Source organism: Mustela lutreola, chromosome 10 (assembly GCF_030435805.1).
Source record: "Mustela lutreola isolate mMusLut2 chromosome 10, mMusLut2.pri, whole genome shotgun sequence".
NCBI classification, from domain to species: Eukaryota; Metazoa; Chordata; class Mammalia; order Carnivora; family Mustelidae; genus Mustela; species Mustela lutreola.
The window spans coordinates 5,822,877-5,845,036 of NC_081299.1; the positions used below are offsets into that span (position 1 = coordinate 5,822,877).

Genomic DNA, 22,160 nt, shown 5'->3' on the forward strand with positions numbered 1-22,160 from the left:
TTACTGTCATAGACAGGAATTCAATGATAAGCAAAAAAACAGACTTTCTACCCTTTACGGAGGAGACAGTTATGAATCCTAAAATAACAGAAATAAAAAAGAAAATTACTGGTTTTAAGTTCTGGGAGAGGAAAAGCAGTAACACTGATAGGGGAGCACTGAAAAAATGGACAGGAATTAAGTATGTCTGTCTGTGTGTATATGCAAGAGGGGTTCACTAGCCTGAGGCAACAGCAAGTTGCAAGTGCAAATGGCCTAAGGCAGGAGGTAACGGGGCCAATAAGTAACTTCAAGTCCATCGTGCTGAGCTCTTAAGGACAAAATAAAAATAATTCCAGGGATGAGGAGCAGGGGCAAACAAGAGCTAGTTGTGACCATGATGAGAATAAAATTTAGCTAGTGAGAAATTCCGAATAATACCGATTTTCTCAATAAAATCCCATTCTTTTCAGACTAAATAATCTGAAGAACACCGAGAGGCCAAGGTCAGTCTCCTTACCGAGGCGTCACATATCCACTGGACCTGTGCGAACCCCAGGTCATAATACTGTCAGCACCTGAGTACAAGGGGCACCTCACACAAAGTGGTTATGCTCTGAGTGTCACAAAAAACTTTCACATTACTTTGGTTTTCATCATTTCTTTGTAGCATATGTAGCTTCAGGAGAGAGCCTATCTTTTTCATATTTCACAAAGGTCCTCAGATTTACGAAACAATGCTTGCCTTCATAAATTACTCAGTTCAACTCCAAAACCCTTAAAAACTCACTGTAAATAAGCCCCGAGTGACACCCCTTCACACACTCTTCCACACATCAAGCAGGAAGGGCTTCTATCCACTAGAAGGTGCAAGATCAATGTGTAATGGCTCCCAAACCCACTCCCTCCAAACTGGCTTCTCTTAGGGAGATAATCAGCAGAAACAGGGTGCCACAATCCCATAATGGGGAATAAACAGCAGATTTGGTGGGGTTTTGTTTGTTTGTTTGTTTTTTTAATGTTACAAAGGTTACCAGAACTGTAGGACTTCTCAGGGTCCTGCAGTTGAATCTATGAACTCTTATGACAGGGACAGTATGTACAGCACTTCCCATACGTGTCTGACTACAAATATTTGAGGGAAATACTGCCACTGACACAGGAGTAATATTCCCCTGAGAAAGGTGGGCATTCAGTACTGCACAAAGCAGCAGGCCTTTTGACAATGATCCAGACAATCGCATAACCACACTGACTTGTTATATATCATGAGAAAAGGAAAACAAGTGAGATCTTTCCTTATTTTGAATATTTTCCTTATTTATGATACTATATCTGTATCTAAATAAGTTAACACATTTTGTTCCTTTCTCACAACTTAGAACTGAATAGGTCGATAGCAAGTAATGTGCAGTAACTCTGAAATGAGATATTCTTCAGCAGCTCAGGTATTCTTACTGTACAGTATCTGAGCCTTCTAAATCACAGACCCTAACAATACTGTAATGCACACATTACTCGATCTCCCCGCAGAGCTCTAGCTCGCCTAAAACCTAATGCTATACTTTCATGCCATGTAAGCATCTTCTCAGTTAATCATCAATAAACTATACTTGTGACTAGAAGTTCATCTAGGTAAGTTCTAATACTGTTCTTATCTTTTGAAATTTAAAACAAATTCCTATATAGGAATAAAAAAAAATCTGGTACTTTACACAAAGTTCAGAAAAGTTACAGTATTCCTCGGTAAAACAACTATACAACGTCAACAACATAACCTAATTTCTTTACCCTCCCTTCCCTGGAAGAACAGCAAACTGGGAGACTTTTGATCTCTTAATTATACCTCATGAAATTCTTATCACTTCTTAGCATCATAAGCAATTCAAACGATTTTACTGGTTTTACTGACTTCTGTAAGAAAAAAACTTTAACACACACAACAGGTGACATGAAGAAAGAAAAGTTCTGTGGGGCGCCTGGGTGGCTCAGCTGGTTGATTTCAGCAGGGGTCATGATCTCACAGGTCACAGGATACAGCCACAAGTCCCACTAAGCGGGGAGTCTGCCTGGGATTCTATCTCTTCCCCTCCCCCCACTCATGCATGTACTTTCTCTTCCTCTCTCTCTAAGAAATAAATAAATCTTTGAGGGGGGAGATTTGTGGGCGCCCAACAGGTTTTCCATCACTGGTTTCCCTGGATCTCATCTGAAGGCTGGGTCTGTCTCTCTCTGAACAATGCTATAAGCCTCGATACACTGAGTAAATTATAGTACATTTCCTAGAAAAGAAAGCAAGTTAGTTGTCCTCATCTCTTATCACTGGTTAGAGATTCTGAAGCTCAGTTCCTTGGACAAGGAGGTTGTCAGGAGAAATAAACTTTAGCCTGAAGGCCTTTAAAGATACTTCTTCAGCTTCTGCTCATTGCTGCAGCTCATGTGAACATCCCGCTCCTAAGAATCTTCACTAAGGTTTACTTATCCTTCCATGCGTTCTATTCTCAGGGTTGCCACTGCCTAACTGTGTTGAACATAAAAGGCAAGGAAGCCATCTAACTATGAGATCTACTGAACAGATGGTGAAGGGAGAGAAGCAGCAGCACAAGGACACAAAGAAAGAAACTGACAAATGCACTAACCGGGACAAAAGACCAAGTTGTGTCTCTACACAAGCAAGAAGCCAGCGCATCCAACTGCGCCGAAGTGGGTCAATGTGTTTCCTACCTTGATTGTTTTCAACCCAAAACTACTATCTACTTTTCTGGGTCTCCTGTCTTCCCTAACGTGTAAACAGGCCTGTAAATGCAGATGACATTTCGCCACCACAAACACTGTGCTCCTTACCTCCTGGTCTGTAGACGACGTCATCCTCAGTGATGTAAGAGGTTATCTCACCAGTGTCTGTCCTTTCATAACGAGATTTTTTTTTCGGTGGTTTCTTTTTGTTCTTCTTCGTGGACTCCTCCGTGGTGGCACTATTATTGTCATTATCCTCATCTTCGCTGTGGTCACTCTCAGCATAATTTTTGGCTCCTCCTTCCAAGGTGCAGCTCCTGCGTGGTCTTGAATTCTCACCCTCTCTTGCTTTGTCTCGTTTATCTCTCTCTCGGTCCCGATCTCGGTCCCGGTCCTTCTCTTTATCTTTGTCTTTGTCTTTATCAGCTGTCATGATTCTCCACGTGCCTTCTTCTGTCCTCTCACGGCTAGGCCTCCGTGAAAGGTAGACAGTAAGCCTGGGCTTCAGTCTTCTGAATTTCTCACTCAATTCCAGGGAAAATCCAACCACTCCAACTACCCCAACGTTTCAAAAACGCTAGGCAAGAAAAGAGAGAAAGAGAAACTGATTTTACTTTAACATTTTCTCATATTTCCTTCCTAAAATAATGCTTTGTTAAATGAATCTCTTACTGACTCATGTTTTAGCCCCCAAAACCTGGCAAACCACTGGAAAAAGTTAGGACAAGTGATACAAAGTATGTGAAGTTTTTGGCCTCAGCTAGTTTATGGCTTGGGATTTACTACCACACCAATAATGAAAACATCTCAATGCATAATAGTAAACCACACTTTCTGTTCATCAATTGTTCTCTTCTTTTGAAGGAAAAAGTAACGCATACCTAATACACAATATATAATGGGTATAATTACATAAAAGGAGCTTCATAACCCATAATATTAATTTACAAGGGCAAGAACCTATATACTAAAAGTATTAACACGGGGGAGGGGGTTTAAAAAATAATTGGATAGCCTGGAAAAATGTCTCAAGATGTCTCTCACAGGGAACTATCTTCTGAAAACTCTTTCCAGCCACATTGCCAAATTTCCAGAGCTCCTCTCAAGAATAAACACAGGTATTGACTCAAATAAAAGTGATGACCCTCAAAGCAAGAGTCTTGCCTTCAATTGCAATTCTTCCCATCTTCTAAGTCTCCTGCTCTAGTTATTTTCCAGGAGAAATGGTATCTCTGAATTATCTCTGCCTTGACAAAACAGCTTCCAAAAACAATCTTCCATCTTTAGGGAATATTAGGTGGTTTTTACATGCTTTCAAATTTCCACTATTAATAACCTCCCTAGTAAACTCCTCTCTAGAACTAAGCTCAACAAGGAAAGACTGAAGTTTGTAAGACTTTACAATGAGGAAAGAGACTCTCCAATCTCAACCCAACACAATTCTTGTAAAAATTTTACAGGGTGAGGGGAGGACAGTGACAGATGGACATGGACTATTTTGTTTACAAGTCAGTTTTAGGACAGTCATAATTACCAGTAATTTATCTCTTGCCATCCTGAATCATCTTCCTCAACATCTCTCATTTGTTGAACAATCTATACTAAATACTATCTACATGCCAGGTGTTTGGAACTGAAGACACAATGAGGAAAAAATTCAAGAGTCCTTGCCCTCAATGCTCTAAGTGCCCCTACCCACCCCCCCAAAAGCAAACAACTGATCAATATGAGAACCATCTGCTTCTTAGGTTACTAGGGCCAGACAGAAAACGACACATGCAAACAAACAAAAGATTGGTCCTCTTTATTCAGACAACAACAAACAAATCAACTTGCAATTACACACACAGAAAAACACAGAGAAACTTCTATTTGGTCTATTTGGTCTATTCTATTATATTTAAACACAGAGAAAATTCTATTTGGTCATGCCAAAACCATCCAAAATGATTATATTCTCTCTCTAAAGCTTTTAGGTCAACTCTGACACCAGAAAAGACCTCTCCATAAGCACTTCAAATATCCTCAGGCATTCAAGAAAATATAAAATATTCACAAGCACCTATGGAAGACAGACCTATAAAGGAATAATAATGGCTGACAACTTAAAGTCAGAAGAAAGAAAGCGTGTAGCATAGACTTGGATTACTTCCTTCTACATAGGAAATAGGCTTCTGATAGGATTTCAATTTTCTAAACATATTTCAAGAAAATGAAAAATTATCCTAGTGCCTGCAAAAGTTTTGCCTAGATGAATAATCTGCTAAACAGACAGTAATATACTCCCAAGTCCCTGAAGGCCACTAGTATTAGCAACTGAAAATACACAAGGAGACATACTACTTTCTCCACTGGGCTGAAGTTTAAAGCATGAACAAGCCAATCATGCAAGAAAGAAAACTATTAGCAAACACCGTTTTTAAAACGTTCCTCTAGGGCGCCTGGGTGGCTCAGTGGGTTAAGCCGCTGCCTTAGGCTCAGGTCGTGATCGCAGGGTCCTAGGATCGAGTCCCGCATCGGCTCTCTGCTCAGCGGGGAGCCTGCTTCCCTCTCTCTCTCTCTGCCTGCCTCTCCATCTACTTGTGATTTCTGTCAAATAAATAAATAAAATCTTTAAAAAATAAAAAAATTAAAAAAAATAAAACGTTCCTCTTTGACACTGAAAACACAACAAGGTCTACTTGGAATCTAATAAGAACAAGCAGCTTAGGCTGAAAACTTCTCAGATATAGCTCAAGGACAGACATCTGATGAATTTAAGAAAAAGAGCATTCTCTCCAGGGTTAACAAGATAATCAGAAAATTATGTAAAAATATTTTTTCAGCACTCAGAAAGGAAAGAAATATTAAGTCCATGTCATACATTCAACTACTCCTTTAAAAATCATATATACAAGCTTCTATTTTCAAAGAAATTTGAGTTATCTCTGCCAAGACTAAGCAAGAAAGAAAAATTCAAGAAACAACAGAGGACATCCACAAAATAAAGCCCCGTGTGTATATCCAAAACTTTCAGGTAACTAAGAACAGTGATAATCCAAAGCAAAAGTCAACCAATTACCATTTACATTTGACTCTAAAACACAGTGCAACAGGGATGTATTTTTTTCCCTCTGCATTTACCATACTAATCAGATTTTTTCTGAGCCTCATTATACAATGACCAACACACAATAATAATGTGACATTTAAGGAAAGAAATCCAGAGAGAAACCAGATGGCAATGACAAGTGTAGATGTCATTTCAATTTGCTAGAAATGATCTATCAATACAATAGCATTTTTGTTAACAATAAGGGGTTTATAGAGCAGGTTCCTGCCATGATCTCATTCAATTCTTTCTCAGCAGCTCAGTGAACTTGACAGAAGTCACCATCCCCACTTTATAGACTACAGAAGGGAAACTGAGAAGAAATCATGTGCATGAAGCCATACAGCCAATGATTCTGCCCAAGGAAGCCCCATCCGACCCAATTATAACCTACTACTCAGGTTGTAATCTGTGCCCCAAAGTCACCAGCTCTTCATCGGTGCTAACTTTTCCTGCAAGCATCCAGGCTGATAATTTGCACAGACAGATTTAGGAAACACACTCACTTTGCCCTTCCCTTCCCCAAAAGAAATTTTTATCCAGTAACAAAGACAAAAATACTGAAGATATTTCTGTTGATTCACTTGCTCAACCCAGTTAAACAAAAACCATAAGATACTTTTTAAGATTTTATTTTTTTATTTATTTGAGAGAGCAAAAGCGAGGCACACTCACACACAAGTTGGGGGGAGGGGCAGAGGGAGAGAGAACCCCAAGCAGACTCCCCACTGAGCTCAGAGACCCATGCAGGGCTCCATCCCACAACCCCAAGGATCATGACCTAAGCCAAAATCAAGAGTTGGATGCTTAATTTCCTGAGCCACTCGCATACCACTATAAAATACTTTAAAAACAAAAGAAAAAAGAAAATCTAATCTAGAACATGTTCAGAGTCACAAGTCTATTCACTGAACAAATGTCTACCAAATGCCTACTGTGTACTACTTACTGCTCTAGGTTTGAGGAAAGCAGGAGAGAACCACACACAAACTTCCCTGCTCTTGTGGAGTTGATGGTCCAGGGAATGGAAAGACACCATAATCAAAAGAATGATATGTATACAGTATATGAGAAGATCTTAAGTAAGGAATCCAGAGGGGGGGTAGAACAGGACTCAGTGTGGGAGACTTGCAAGGAAGGCCTTGGGCTTTGTTAAAGCCGTGGGGTACATGAAAGGAGCTTATTCCAGCAGAGAGGGAGGAGGTGCAAATGTCCAGAGACAGAAGTGAGCTGAGCACACACAAGATCCAGGAGGCCAGTGGGGCTGCAGTGGCATGAGGAAGAGGGAAAGTGGAAGGAGATGAGTTCAGAGAGGTGAAGTGGCAGCGGAATCCTGCCTTGCAAGCCAGTGTAAGAAAGCTGGAGCCTTTACTCAAGTGTCATGAAGTGACATGAAGTGACTTGAATGACACTTCAGCTACTGCAGGGATCTGAGTAACAGAGAAAGACATGATCTGACTATGTTTAAGATCACTCTAATCGTTGAGAAAAAACCTAAAGGGATGCAGGGGTTACAGCATGAAGACCAGTGAGGGAGGAGGCTTACTATATAATAAGCCAGGTAAGAGGCAGAGGCAGCTGAGACAGACCAGCACGGCACGGGCAGAGAAGGGGAGAAGTCTTATTTTCTGTGTGCTTTTAAGGTAAGTGGCAAACTGGATGTGCTGACAAACTGGGAGGTGAGGTGGGACGGAAAGAAGCCAGGAACAGCTCCAAGTGCTCTGGCATGAGCAGCTGGATGACGAAGCAGGCGTTATATGAGTTTTGGAAGAAAATTAAGAGCTCAGGTACAAACATGCTAAGTTTGAGAGGCTTATAAAAAGCACACAAAGATCTTCAGTAGGCAGAGGTCCATGCTGGAGATAAAGATTTACTTTTAATTTCATTTTTAAAGCCATGAGATTGAATAAGATCACCAAGGAAGTGAATGTGCATAGCTTTTCTGATAAAATTTTTTAGACCCACAAAAACCTTTAGTACTCATGCTTGAGTGGAGAGCATATTCAAAACAGACCTGCAACTTACAAATTTCCAAAAGCAGCACCCCTAGGACTAATAAAAAAAACATGTATTCTTCTCAGTAGTTCCCACATTTATCAGGTTGCACTTCATCATTTTATCTTAACTGATAAAAATCTGGTCAGCCAGCCTAGCTGTGCTCTCATCTTATCAAAGTCAAAGGCCTTCAAGAGTCAGTGATACAGAACTACTACTCTTTATAACTTCAGCTAGTTCACCCTCCGCATAAACATCATTTGGCTCTTAAAGTGAAACCAACAACCGCTCACAAACCCCTCAACACGACTTACCAGAACCAATTCAGAAAATGCTAAAATTCCTGTCATGCTCAGGGCCCAAATCTCATTTTAAGAAAACCATTTCCTGACACTATTTAAGCAGTCTCAGGAGGTTAGACCCATGTCAGAACTGGACTGAAAAGCCAAGACCCAAGATCTTGGCACTGCTATGTACTGAACTGCCTTGGGCAAATCACTCTACCTCTCCAAATCCGTTTCACTGCTATAAAATAAGGACAATCACCAGCGACCTCCCAGAACTGCTTTGAGAATTAAGTTAATTAAGCACACTTTATGCATATGCACTTATAGACTGTGAAGTGCTTTACAGATGCAAACTCTCACCAGCAGATAATACCCAATAGTATATTGTGCTATGCAAGATACAAACGTAGCCAAACATCATGCCTACCCTCCAGGGTTTAGTGCCTCTTGTGGCGCAGGCTGGGGATGGGGGCATTCTACTGTACGACTGAGAACTAAATTGTGTAGAACGGACTACAAATGACAAAAATTCAAAAAGATCATCTCCATTGTCCATGAAAAGTTGCCACTTCCTCCTGAGGTCTCACTCCCTGAATGCTAATAATCCCAGTTACTCAAGCCAAATTCTATAGGACACTTGACTCACCAATGCAGCTAGTGAAGTACAATTAATTTTTCCTCATTCAACCACATCAAGAAATATTTGTTTGTCAAATTCCCAATCACACAGCAAGTATTTGGCTCAGCTCTTAGGGTCCACCAGTCACAGCCTGAATATCTCTATAATGTTATCTACTGCTCCCCCCGATTCAGTGACAAGGCATCAACATCTTTCACAGAGACTAATACAACTGCCTTCAAACTGATCTCTGCCACTAAAATTTTGTTTTTTGCCCTCCTTCCAATTTTCCCCGCAATGCAGCCAGCCAGCATGTCCGACACTGCACCACTCTTTTTAAACAGGTATAATTCACACCCCCACACAATCCAGCCTTTAAAGTACAATTCAGGGGTGCCTGGGTGGCTCAGTGAGTTAAAGCCTCTGCCTTTGGCTCGGGTCATGATCCCAAGGTCCTAGGATAGAGCCCCACATCGCACTCTCTGCTCAGCGGGGAGCCTGCTTCCTCCTCTCTCTCTGCCTGCCTCTCTGCCTGCTTGTGATTTGTCTGTCAAATAAATAAACAAAATCTTTTTTTAAAAATTAAAAAAAAATAAAATAAAGTACAATTCACTTCCAAAGACTGGGAAGAACCTCATGTCCTGACTGTCCTTTGGCTTCGCCAGCTCCCTCTCCACCTCTCCCGTGCGCTCCAGCCCCCTCAAAGCACTCCCTTCCTTCTCAGGAACCCATGTGCTTAGAATACTCACCTCCTCCCCTTGGTCTGCCTAACCTCAGCTCACCTTCAGGGCCTCAGGCATTTCTGCCGCCTCACTCCAGGAAGGCTCCCAGTACTCCCAGTCTGCCTGTAAAAGGGCCATCGCTCATCCCACTGCCATCAGGCACTGCTAGCCTATGGTCATTCTCCACTAACTGACAAGGACCATGGCTATCATAGCATGTTTACTGGAACAACTCCCATTACAGCAATTTCCTCTCTGTACCAAACCCACTGTAGAGTGTCAACCTCATTATCATTTGACCACTCCGCTGAACACACACCCTCCCTCTGGAAAGGCTGCTCACCTTTGGATTACCTGGCACAGTCCTCTCCTGGGTCTATCAACCTGACCCTCTGCCCCCCAGTACCCCACCAGCCAGAGCAGGAGTTCTATAGGGCACGGTGTCCCCTTTCTCATCCTCGACTTCTATCCTCATCAATCTCATACACGTCCACCAGCCCACAGGTAACACAAACACACAAGTGACCACAAACGGACATGTCTACCAAACCTCCACAGAATGAAAACTGTCCACCTCAAGTCTCCTCCTGGAGATCTCAAAGGTACCTCAACATATCCAAACTAAAGGCATGCTCTGGCCCCAAATGAGCCCTTCTTCTAAATGGTCTCTCTCAGTGACTGGTCTCTCTCTCTCCCTCCTCATCCTTGTCATGCCAGCGAGACACCCGGGCAGCATCATTAGTGACCACCTTTCACCCTAGCATCAACCGACCCTGTCACTGTTACCTAATAAATTTCTCTCAACCTCCTCTACTTCAGGACACCTCCAACATCACAACCTCAGTTACAGCTTCTAGGATGGCTTTTCTGGACCACTTCAACTAGCTTCTCTTCAAATCCACTATGAGCCCTTACAGTTCTCCTTCTACACTCCAGCCAAGGGTACACCTCTCAAAAGGCTGATATGATTATGTCAATCACACCTTAAAAATGGTCATTCAATGACTTCCCACTTCTGTTGGCTAAAAACCCAAATCATAACATGATCTACAAGGCCCTTTTATTTTTTTCTAATGTTTTCTTAAGTTATCTCTACCTCTAATGTGGGGCTTAAACTCATAATCCCCCAAGACCAAGAGCTGCATACTCCTCTGACTAAGCCACACCAATGTTCCAAGCCCTTCATCTTATCTGACTCATCTCACACCACTCTGGCATTCCTTCCCTCAGTTCCCTGAATATACCACACGCCCCCCTGCCCAGAGCATGTACTTTGCTCAGGTTCTTCCTTTGGTCTGTGATGCTTCTCTCCTTTCTTAACCTATGTGTCTCCTACTCTTCCTTCAGGTCACAGCTCAACAACAACTTCCTTGAGATGTCTTTTCCTGTCCAAAATGATTAGGTTAAATCCCTTTGCAACACTTTCTACAACTGTAAGTTCACAGTTATTTGTGTGACTTGATTAGCAGCTGTCCAGAAGCTAGAAGCTCCATGAGAAATTGACCCTTGACTGTTTCTACCCCCTCTGGTATTCTCAGATTTCTCAAATCCTAACTCTGCCTGGTATGCAAAGATGAGCAATAAATCATCTTTTCCTGCCCTCCGTCTCACACATAAGCTAGGTAAGTCAAGAGAGCACTATGATAAGACTTTTATTTGGGAAAGAAAATATTTCATGAGCACACAAGTGAAGTGGTGCTCAGGCTGGATCATAAACCCTGAACAGGGTAAGGATGAGCAAAAAGATAGAGAAAACATTTCAGGTGCAAAGAAGTACAGTAAGAAGAAAGGTGGGTTAATCACCATCCTTAATGGGAACTATAGGGAAAAACCAGTAGGAAATGGGCTGGGGGAGGGGCACATGGGGAGGACAGTTAATGGAGGTTCCTAAAATAATAAAGCAACTATCACTCACTGAGCACTTAAAATGCCCTAAGCATTTTACACATTAATCCATTTAATCTTCACCAGATTAGTAATTATTCAAGAAAAAAAACATGTAAACCAGGACATATGACCAATCTAACTCTGTTCAATCGTACTATTGTTATGTACATTTTCCAATGCAAAAGCAACCACAGAGAAGCTGAGCAAGTAGACCCAAATCACACAATTATGTGTTAGATCTAGGATATATAACCAGGCCGCAGCCTCCGGGGCCTATACTCTTAACCACAAGGCCATATTGCCTTAAATTATCCATCCTTAAAAGCTAAGTTATCCAAAACAACAGGCTAAGCAAACAGGTGTCACTGAAGACTCTTGAGACAAAAGGAACATTTTGGAAACATTGACCTTGTCTGACCGGAGGTGTAGGAGTTGTTAGCTCCATCTGAACAAGCTTGCTTTCCAATCCCCTGTCTCTGAAAGCCTAGATCAGGAACCAAAGCACCCCAAGAACTTCTGCCTTTGCCATTTCCGCATTTAGCATTCTCTCTTAGGAACAAAATGAGATGGTCCAAATGCAGAAGACACAAGAAAGCTACCCCATCTTCCGGGCCCTGCCTCTAAGAGAAGCAGCTGCAGCCTGCATGCCAAGGAAAACCAAAAAGGCATGCTACAGTTGGGCAACTTGCTTTCAAAAGGAAACCAATTTTCTTCTCCTGTTCCTTTTCATATCAACATCCTGGGAGAGAAAATGTAATTAATGACTTTTGCTCTAGAAAGGAAAATGTCACTCCAACACTTGCCCTCACTGGATAAGAAATACGGTATTCTCATAAACAGCAACCTGCTGCAGAGAATACTTCAAAATATGGCAGAGAAATCACCTACGAACCTGCAAGGTAACACTGAAATATGGGGTCAGCAGGTCTGTGACCCCATGCAGAGGTAAGACTATGTTTTACCCAAAACTGATGTGGTATTAAGAGTAGTTCTTCTGTGTAAAAAAAAAAAAAAAATGAGTTGTGAAGTTCTTCCACCCGACAAGCTCAACAATATAAGCGAATGAGTGGCTATACATGCAACTCCAACAATTCTCTACATTTGGGGTTAATGAATACTTAAACTCAATCAATCATGAGTTAGCATACCCGGTACTGAAAGAACATAACGGAGATGGGACACACCAGTCAAATTCAGGGAGGGACCTCTGTGATATCAAAACAGAAGGAAGTGCTGAATGACTGTCGCTTATTCAAAAGTGGATATAATGCTTAGAGTAACATTTCCTCCCTCTGAAGCTTGGGGAAAAGTGGAAAGAATAAAGATTAGTGGACTCTTGACAATTTCTTCCAAAAACACATAACAATCACAAAACAAAGAACCTGCAAAGCACCCGAAACAGCAAAACTCTAGATTACAATTAACAACTCAATTAAATTGTTTAAATAACAAACAATATATACTCTTTTTATATGAAGTAGGAGTAAGGAAAGATGAGGTGTCCAAGGTGGTTTCCAACAAGGAAATAACTAATCAACCATTCAAGCATCCCTTAAAGAACACACAAACTCATTCAATATAAGCAACTGCTCTCCTATATTGTTAAATGTGAAGTTCTACCCAATACACACTGAATTTTTTGCCTTGCACACTGCCTAGAGCTACGTCACTTCTGCTCAGTGGATTAAAGAAAATTCAATGGTCACTCTAAAGCAGGCTTTCTCAACTGTGGCATGATAAACATTTGGGGCCAAATCATCCTTTGTTGTGGGGAGGCTGTCCTATGTATTATCCCTGGGTCTCAACCCATGCAGGCTGTAATATCACAACCCTCTGCTCCAATCAGGACAACAAAAAATAACTCCAAATATTGACACCTATCCTCTGGGAAGCAAAGTTGCTTACAGTTGAGAACCGCTGCTTTAAACAAATAAATTCTATCACAGAGATTTCAAGGGGCTAATAAGCATGTGTGTTGTTTTGTTCGTAATTATGCTTACGTAATATGCAATCCATAAAGCAAACACCATTACAAAAACTCTAAGATGGCATGTTTTTTGTTCTCTGCAAAAAGCTAGACTAATTCAAAGCACTGCCTGAAATAGTATTACACAGGTCCCTGACACTGAATTAGGAAAACAGAAATAATATATCCTGAAAATCTTGATGTTCCCTGGCAAGCCCTGAAGGGTTGTTAGGAGTAGTATTACTTGTCAGTGACTTGCCTAATCATGGGGCCAAGTGGATGCTTCTGTTATCATATAATTAAAGAGAAAACCTGATGTCCACAATGCCAAGTATGAGGGAAACCAAATGCCTGTGAATCCAAGTCCCTGATATGAAAGGATATAGAATTCCTAAACTCACTTTCCCAAAGCACAGCCATAAATAGAACCCTAAGCAGAGGGATGACTAAAATACATCCACACAACAGAACATTATTCAGCAATAAAAAGAAGTAAAATACTTATACATGTTACAACATGAATAAAACCTGGAAAACATTATGATACATGGGGGGGAAAGCCAGTCACAGATGTGTCCAGGAAAGGCAAATCCACAGAGATACAAAGCAGATTGGGGGTGGGGGGTCATGGGACTGCTATGGTTACTAGGTTCCTTTTAGGAGTGATAAAAATGTTCTAGAATTGACTGTGGTGATGGTTGCACCTATCTGTGAATATATTAAAAGCCATTAAATGTATAATTTAAATGGGTAAATTATATGTGAATCATATTTCAATAAAGCTATTCAAACACACAAACAGCAATGCTACAAACAAGTAAGAAAAAGCTCAAGCTTCTCCAGCTAAGAAAAAAGATAAACCTGGCTAAAGTAAGGATGAGCTTTTACCTCTGGAACTAACACCACCTCTTAAAGCTGTAAAAGAATAATTAATTAAACATATAGAAGGAGAAGTTTTATTTCATGTAATGCTAGAAATGAAAGAGAATCTTCTTTGGACCACAGCAATCTTTAATACATAGGAATATGTAGTCAGGTTTACCACCTTTATCCAACATGTTCAAAAGCCTGTAAGAGGGACAGGGTGGCTTTAAGTCTGCAGGGTTCCAAGATTCAAAATAATTCCCAACCATGGCACAGAAGCTCTCAGCATTTGATGACAGGGTGAATTTTATAGTTAATACAATTATACTTCACACACATATGAAAAACCAAAAGCATTCATAATACACTTCTAATCCAGGGGTACAAATTACATCAAGGGAAAAACAGAATCATAAACTCACTGGAGCAGTCCTTCTAAAAACACTTAGAATCTGACCCTTAGATGAAAACGAAAAATAGCCCTGACTAAAAGAAGTCTAAGCCAAAACTCAACTGGCCATTTTCTATGTGTGAGCTAGTCTAAAGGTTTTTGTGTTTTGTTTTGTTTTGTTTGACACAGAGATAGATTGTACAAGTAGGCAGAGCAGCAGGCAGAGGAAGAGGGAGAAGCTGGCTCTTCCCTGAGCAGGGAGCCCGATGCCGGGGCTCGATCCCAGGACTCTGGGATCATGATGGGAGCTGAAAGCAGCAGCTTAACCAACTGAGCCACCCAGGCACCGTATGTGTGAGCTACTCTAACTGGGTGTGACACTCTCTAGGTTGACCGCATGTATTGCCCTGCCATCTCTGTTGGCCTGTGGTCAGTCAGAGAAAAACAGAAGAGCCACCAGATCTACTCAGCTACAGAGGCAGGCAAGCAGTGAGTGAGCAGGGTATACTGCAAGTCCCAGGGCCTGGACCACAACACTGATCATCAAATACACACAAAGTCCAGAGCAGACTCTCGGTTACTTCTTCCACTAACTCAGCAAATATCCATGTGTGACCAGAATACATGAAATCTCTAACCTCAGACAGAGCTGAGAGTTTAGAAGGAAGAGAGAGAGAGAAGGCAAACAAACAGGAAAATACATAGTTTACTACCTGGTGATAAGTGCGATGGAGAAAAGCAAATCCAGAAAAGATGATGAAAGGCTGTTAAGCTATTTATGGTAATCACTCATAAGAGGTCATTTGACTTAAAAGAAAGTAAGTGAGCAAGTTGTGTGGTTAGCCAGGAGGAAAGCACTCCAGCTAGAGAGAAAAAAGCAAGAATGAAGGCCTGAGACAGAAGCGTGCCTGGCATATCCAAACAGCAGCAGAAGGCCAAGGTGGCCAGAGCGGTGGAGACAAGAAGAAAGCCAGAGATGAGAGGAAGCTGGGAGCATTTACTGAAATAAGAGAAAAGCCACTGTAGGGTCTTGCAGAGAGAAGTAACTGAGTTACATTATATAGATTCCCTCTGGCTGCTGTAGGGATAAGCAAACTACTGATTCCAGCAAGGTAGTGGTCACATGGGCACTAGCAGAAGTCAGAACACAGACTATTCAAGCAAAGCCATCACAATCTGTTGTCAGACTGGATATAGAATGAGACAAAGAAGGGGCCCAGATCTAGGCCTGAGCAACTGAGCTGTCGTTTCCTGATCTTGGGACAAGAAAGAAAACTGGGAATTCTGTTTGAAACATGTTAAATTTGAGATGGCTAGTAGATAGCTAAGCAGAGTTGAGAGGTCAGAAAGCTTTGGGCATGTAAACCTAGGAGTCCTCACCATAAAAGTAGTATCAACAACCATGTGACTAGATGGTTGAAATATAGGGCTGAAATATTCCAAGGTGGCAAGAAAATAATTTGCAGCAAGTAAGAAACCACTGAGAGGCCAACTAAATTTGTGAATGACCAGTGAAGCTACAGTAACAAGATGGTGGAAAGACTGCATCAAGACCACATTCTGGGGACGCCTGGGTGGCTCAGTTGGTTAAGCAGCTGCCTTCAACTCGGGTCATGATCCCAGCGTCCTGGGATCGAGTCCCGCATCGGGCTCCTTGCTCCACGGGGAGCCTGCTTCTCCCTCTGACTCTGCCTTCCACTCTATCTGCCTGTGCTCACTCTCGCTCGCTCTCTCTCTCTCTCTGACAAATAAATAAATAAATAAATCTTTAAAAAAAAAAAAAAAAAAAAAAAACACATTCTGAAAATCCCAAAACGAAAACAATAGAGGGATTTATTCACAGAGAAATCCACTACAAATGTAAAAATTGCCTATAGACAAATTCTGTATTAATGATGGTACCAAATGCTGCATTTAATAAAATCTAGGCTGCTACAGTCTTAGTTGGTTTCCACTCTAGGAAGACATAAGAGGGGAACACTCCCCTACCCTATTTCAAAGGGAAATACACCTGTGGTCCAAATGAAGACTTAAGGGTAGGGTATGCTGTTTGAAAGGTTCTCTCCTTGCAAATTAATAAAAGAGAAGTACTGGATTTTAAAAATAACTTCCATAGGTAATATTTCTGAGGCCCTAAAGTGAACACTGTACGTTTAAGGTCTACGTAAAAAGAAAGAAAGAAAATATAGTGATTAAGCATTGAATTCAAAATAGAAGTTCAATCCCAGAAAAACAAAGTTTAATAGGCTCATTAGTGATGTTTAGTTGGTGCCATAATTTGAATCCTAAAGAAGAATTATTTTTAAGAAGTATTATTTTTAAATGTTTAATATGAAAGGCATACCTAGATTAAAAATCTATGCATCTTATCAAGAAAATTATGATTACATTAATCAATGAAAGAAAGGAAACAGTGCCAAATTCAAAAAATCATACTCTGGAAATATAATTTTAAAAGATCAAATTACCAAATTCTGGCTAATGACAGAAAAGATGTTTTCAACAATAAGAGAAAATGCAATATTCTTCTGTCATTTGCTACCTCCTCTATGAACAAATTCTTTCATGCATGGTGACCTTCCAGAATCTGAAACTATGTTCATCAAAGAGTCTGTATCAGAAACTGAATGTAGTCATTTTATGCCTAGAGATCTGACACAAAAATGTATGGTTCATAGAAGATGCTCAAATTTCCCATTACAAATTTGGAAAACACTTTATTGGATATTTTAGGTAAATTCAATTTCGATTATCTTTCCTCATTGTTATTTCCTACCTTTTTTTTTTACATTTTTATTTATTTATTTGACAGAGAGCGAGATCAGAGGTAGGCAGAGAGGCAGGCAGAGAGAGAGGAGGAAGCAGGCTCCCTGCCAAGCAGAGAGCCCAACTCGGAGCTCGACCCCAGGACCCTGGGATCATGACCTGAGCCGAAGGCAGAGGCTTCAACCCACTGAGCCACCCAGGCGCCCCTGTTATTTCCTATCTTATAGTAGAGAATATACAATGAATTTTTCAAAGTCCCATATAAGCACTTGCAAACTATATCCAGTATGCTATAGAAATACCATCTCCTACATATGCGAACAGTGGTAAGCATGAAGTCCAGGTAACGTGAACAGTGCAAGTATGACCCACAGTTGACTATTTTAGATTCCTTGTACTTCCTGGGCCAAAAGACTGATTATATTAACATTCAGAATAAGAATAACCATAAAAAGAGGGGAAGGGTCACTTCCCAGTAAGACAGTCGACATTTCTAAATAAGCATTCTTACATATAATTATACAGCTGCCATCATTTATCAGCAGTGATGGCAGCACCGCTAATGTTTTCTCAGCACTAAAGTCTCTCCATGACCAAGAAGGGTAACCAAGACGCCAAGAGCAGTTAAGTGATATACAACGAGAAGCTGAAAAGCACAACAGTCAAATTTGTGGGTGCAAGAGCCACATGGACACTTACCATTCTGAAACATAAAAATGAAGAAACTGTAAGTGAATAGAAGGAAACTATGGAAGGAGGCATGGTACAGCACAGACCAACAGAGTGTCTCCTGAAGTTCCCACTGCTAAGTGCGAGCTCTAACCTCTCTGGCTATTCAGATACACCATACATGGCTTCAAGCCCTAGTATGTTTAGCCCCACTGTACCATCACAGTTTGTACAGAGTCCCTTTGCAAAATAAAAAATAGCTTAAGAATATACCAGAGCCTGGAGGGAAGAGCAAGATGGCAAAGCAAGATGGCAGAGGAATAGGAGACTTAAATTTCATTGGTCCCAGGAATTCAGCTAAATAGTTAGCACACCATTCTGAACACCTAAAAACTCAAAAGGAGACTGAAGAATAAAATAGCAGCAATTCAGGGCGCCTAGATGGCTCTGTGGTTAAGCCTCTGCCTTTGGCTCAGATCATTATCTCAGGCTCCAGGGATAGAGCCCTGCATCAGGCTCCCTGCTCAGCAGGAAGCCTGCTTCCCCTGCACCCCCACCTGCTGCTCTGCCTACTTGTAATCTCTCTCTCTCTGTCCAATAAATAAATAAAAAGTTTTAAAAGGGGGAAGAAAAAAAAAAAAAACCGAATAGCAGCAGTTCTATGAACAGAAAAGCAACCACTGTATGGAAGGTAGGACATGCAGAGAAGTGAATCCAAGGTGATATTTGGGAAGACAGACCCGGGGGTGGGGGGTGAGGGTGCCTAGATCAACCAACTAGTAAGATAGAACAGCAGAACACAAAATCAGAATTTTTAGAAGTCTGCTCCATGGAGGTACATTGCTCCAGCGCTTAGACCACAGTGTGGTCTCAGGACCTTGGGGTCACAGAATGACCAGGGATGCCTGAGTGTGGCACAGCTCCTAAGTATCAAAGCGGGGAAACCAGCTGCAAAGACTGAGCCCAGGCATGGGCTTTCCGGTAGGGGTTGCCATAAACCGTGATCCCAGCAGAGTTGGGCCATTACTCTTCCAGCAAGAACCCAACAAGCAGCAGATCCGGGCAGGCTCCCCCTTCCTCCCCCAGGTGGAAGCAGCATGGCACCGTGCTGCAGAAATCTGCTGGGTTTGAAGACTCTAAACAGGACTGTGTGCCAGAGACAAGAAGGCTCAGTAACAGGCCAGATGACCATGGAGCAGAGCTGGAGAACAAGAAACTGGAGTGACTGCTTTTCTCTGAGGGCTCACTGAAAAATGGGACCCTGAGTTCCCAGCTCCTCCAGGGCTGGAGCTTGGGAGGTCACCATTTTCATTCCCATCCTCCAAAGCTGTATAGAAAGCATTAAGGGAACAAAAGCTCTGAGGGCAAACCTGAGCAGATGACTTAGCCTGGCCCCTGACAAGGGTGGTGCAGTTTCACCTTGGACAAAGACTTTTCAGAATCACTACATCAGGCCCCTCCCCCAGAAGATCAGCAAGAATAACCAGTCAAGACCAAGCTCACCGATCAGTGAGAACTACAGAACTCCAGTGCTAGGGGAATGCAGCACATAGAATTCATGGCTTTTTTCCCGTGATTCTCCGTTCTGTCAAAGTTAGTTTTCTTCATTTTCTTTTTTTTTTTTTTAATTTTTCTTTTTCCTTTTCAACCAACATCTTATCAATTCCTTTCTTAAAATCTTTTTGAATTTTCATTTTTACAGTCATATCTATCCCTTCATTGTATTTAACCTTATTTTGTGTGTGTGTGTGTGTGTGTGTGTGTCCTTCTTTAAAATTTTGAGATACAGCTTCTTCTTTTAAAAAACCAAAATAGGGGCACCTGGGTAGCTCAGTGGGTTAAGCCACTGCCTTCGGCTCAGGTCATGATCTCAGGGTCCTGGGATCAAGTCCCGCATCGGGCTCTCTCTCTCAGCGGGGAGCCTGCTTCCTCCTCTCTCTCTCTCTGCCTGCCTCTCTGCCTACTTGTGATCTCTCTCTGTCAAATAAATAAATAAAATCTTTAAAAAAAAAAAAAATAAATAAAAAATAAAAAATAAAAAAATAAAAAACCAAAATATACCCTAAATCTAATGTATGGCTTTGTTCTAGACTCCCACTTGATCACATTCTCTCCCTTTTTTAAAAAAACTTTCTCTTTCCTTTTTTAACCAATTATCAATTCCTTTTTTTAAATCTTTTTAAATTTTCATCTTTATACTCATATTCCATGCCTTCATCATATTTACCCTTCTTTTGTATATAAATAAGTTTTCTTTCTTCAAAATTTTGGGAGGCAGTTTCTTCTAACAGACCAAAATACACCCAAAATCTAGTGTGTGGTTCTGTTCTATTCACTAGCCTGATTATATTCTTCTCCCCTCCCTCCCACCTTCTATCCCCTCCAGTTTTGGGTCTCTTCTAATTTGTTTACTGTGTATTTTTCTGGGGTCATTGTTACACTTTTAGCATTTTGTGCTCTCATTCATCTATTCTTCTCTGGACAAAACGATAAAACAGAAAAACTCACCTCAAAAAGAAAAGGAACAAGAAGAGGTATGCTAACTGCCAGGGACCCAATCAATACAGACATTAGTAAGGTGTCAGAACTAGAATTCAGAATGAGGAATATAAAGATACTAGCTGAGCTTGAAAAAAGCACAGAAGATAGTACAGAATCCCTTTCTGGAGAAATAAAAGAACTAAAATCTAACCAAGTCAAAATCAAAAAGGCTATTAATGAGGTGTAACAAAAAATGGAGGCTCTATCTACTAGGATAAATGAAACAGAAGAGAGAATTAATGATACTGAGACCAAATGATGGAGAATAAAGAAGCTGAGAAAAAGAGAGATACAAAACTACTGCATCACAAGGGGAGAATTCCAGAGATAAAGTGATACCATAAGACAAAACAGTTCTAGAATATTTTGAGATCACAGAAGAAAGAGAGAGGGGGGCAAAAGGTATACAGGAGCAAATTACAACAGAAAACTTCCCAAATCTGGGGAAGGAAACAGGAGGCACAGAGACGACCCCCCTCCCATCAAAATCAATAAAAATAGGTCGGTACCCTTACATCTAATAGCAAAACTTACAAGTCTTAGAGACAAAGAGAAAATCCTGAAAGCAGCTCAGGACAAGAAATCTGTAACCTACAACAGTAGAAACATTAGACTGGCAGGAGACCTATCCACATTCTGGCAGGCCAGAAAGAACCGGCATGATATATTCAGAGCACTAAATAAGAAAAATATGCAGCCAAGAATACTATATCCAGCTAGGCTGTCAATGAAAATAGAAGGAGAGATAAAAAGCTTCCAGGACAAACAAAAACTAAAAGAATTTGCAAACACCAAACCAGCCCTACAGGAAATATTGAAAGGGATCCTCTAAGCAAAGAGAAAGCCTAATAATAACATAGCTCAGAAGGGAACAGAGATAATATACAGTAACAGTCACCTACAGGCAATACAATGACACTAAATTCATATCTTTCAATAGTTACCCTGAATGTACATGGGATAAGTGCTCTAATTAAAAGACACAGGGTATCAGACGTGATGAAAAAAACAAGATCCATTGATATGCTGTCTGCAAGAGACTCATTTTAGACCCAAAGACACCTCCAGATTTAAAGTGAGGGGGTAGAAAACCATTTACCATGCTAATGGACATCAAAGGAAAGCTGGTATGGCAATCCTTATATAAAACAATAACTGTCCCCAATGGAACACTTGCTCTGATCTGGTCATTCTTTTAAATGCTTCAAACCTATGGTGTTATTTAATCCTCAAACAGCTAGGAGCTACAACTATTATCATCACAATCTTGTGAACTAGGAAACTGAGACTCATGAATAACTTGTCAGGTGGCAAATACATAAAGAGTGTATAGAAGATATTCGAGCCCAGGCCTGCAATTTCTTACAGCAAAGGATTCTTTACCACACCTATGTCAATAAACTGAACATCATTCTAGATGAAATGAATGTTCCCTAATGAAAACTGCAAGCTGAAAAACATTAGGCAATAATTTAAAAAATATATCCATAAGGGTCACCTGGGTGGCTCAGTGGGTTAAAGCCTCTGCCTTCAGCTCAGGTCATGATCTCAGGGTCCTGGGATCGAGCCCCGCATTGGGTTCTCTGCTCAGCGGGAAGCCTGCTTCCCCCTCTCTCTCCGCCTGCCTCTCTGCCTACTTGTGATCTC

At 41.1% G+C, this 22,160-nt stretch overlaps 1 protein-coding gene across 3 annotated transcripts in view; it reads right to left on the minus strand.

Annotated features, from left to right (window-relative positions):
* Positions 1-22,160, minus strand: part of RERE (arginine-glutamic acid dipeptide repeats) — a 422,365-nt gene that overhangs the window by 247,060 nt on the left and 153,145 nt on the right. For all 3 annotated transcript variants that reach the window (XM_059138457.1, XM_059138460.1, XM_059138459.1), the window contains exon 2: positions 2,824-3,292. In XM_059138457.1, the coding sequence (XP_058994440.1) occupies positions 2,824-3,148 (325 nt within the window). In that variant the 5' untranslated portion in view covers positions 3,149-3,292. The remainder of the gene's footprint in view (positions 1-2,823; positions 3,293-22,160) is intronic.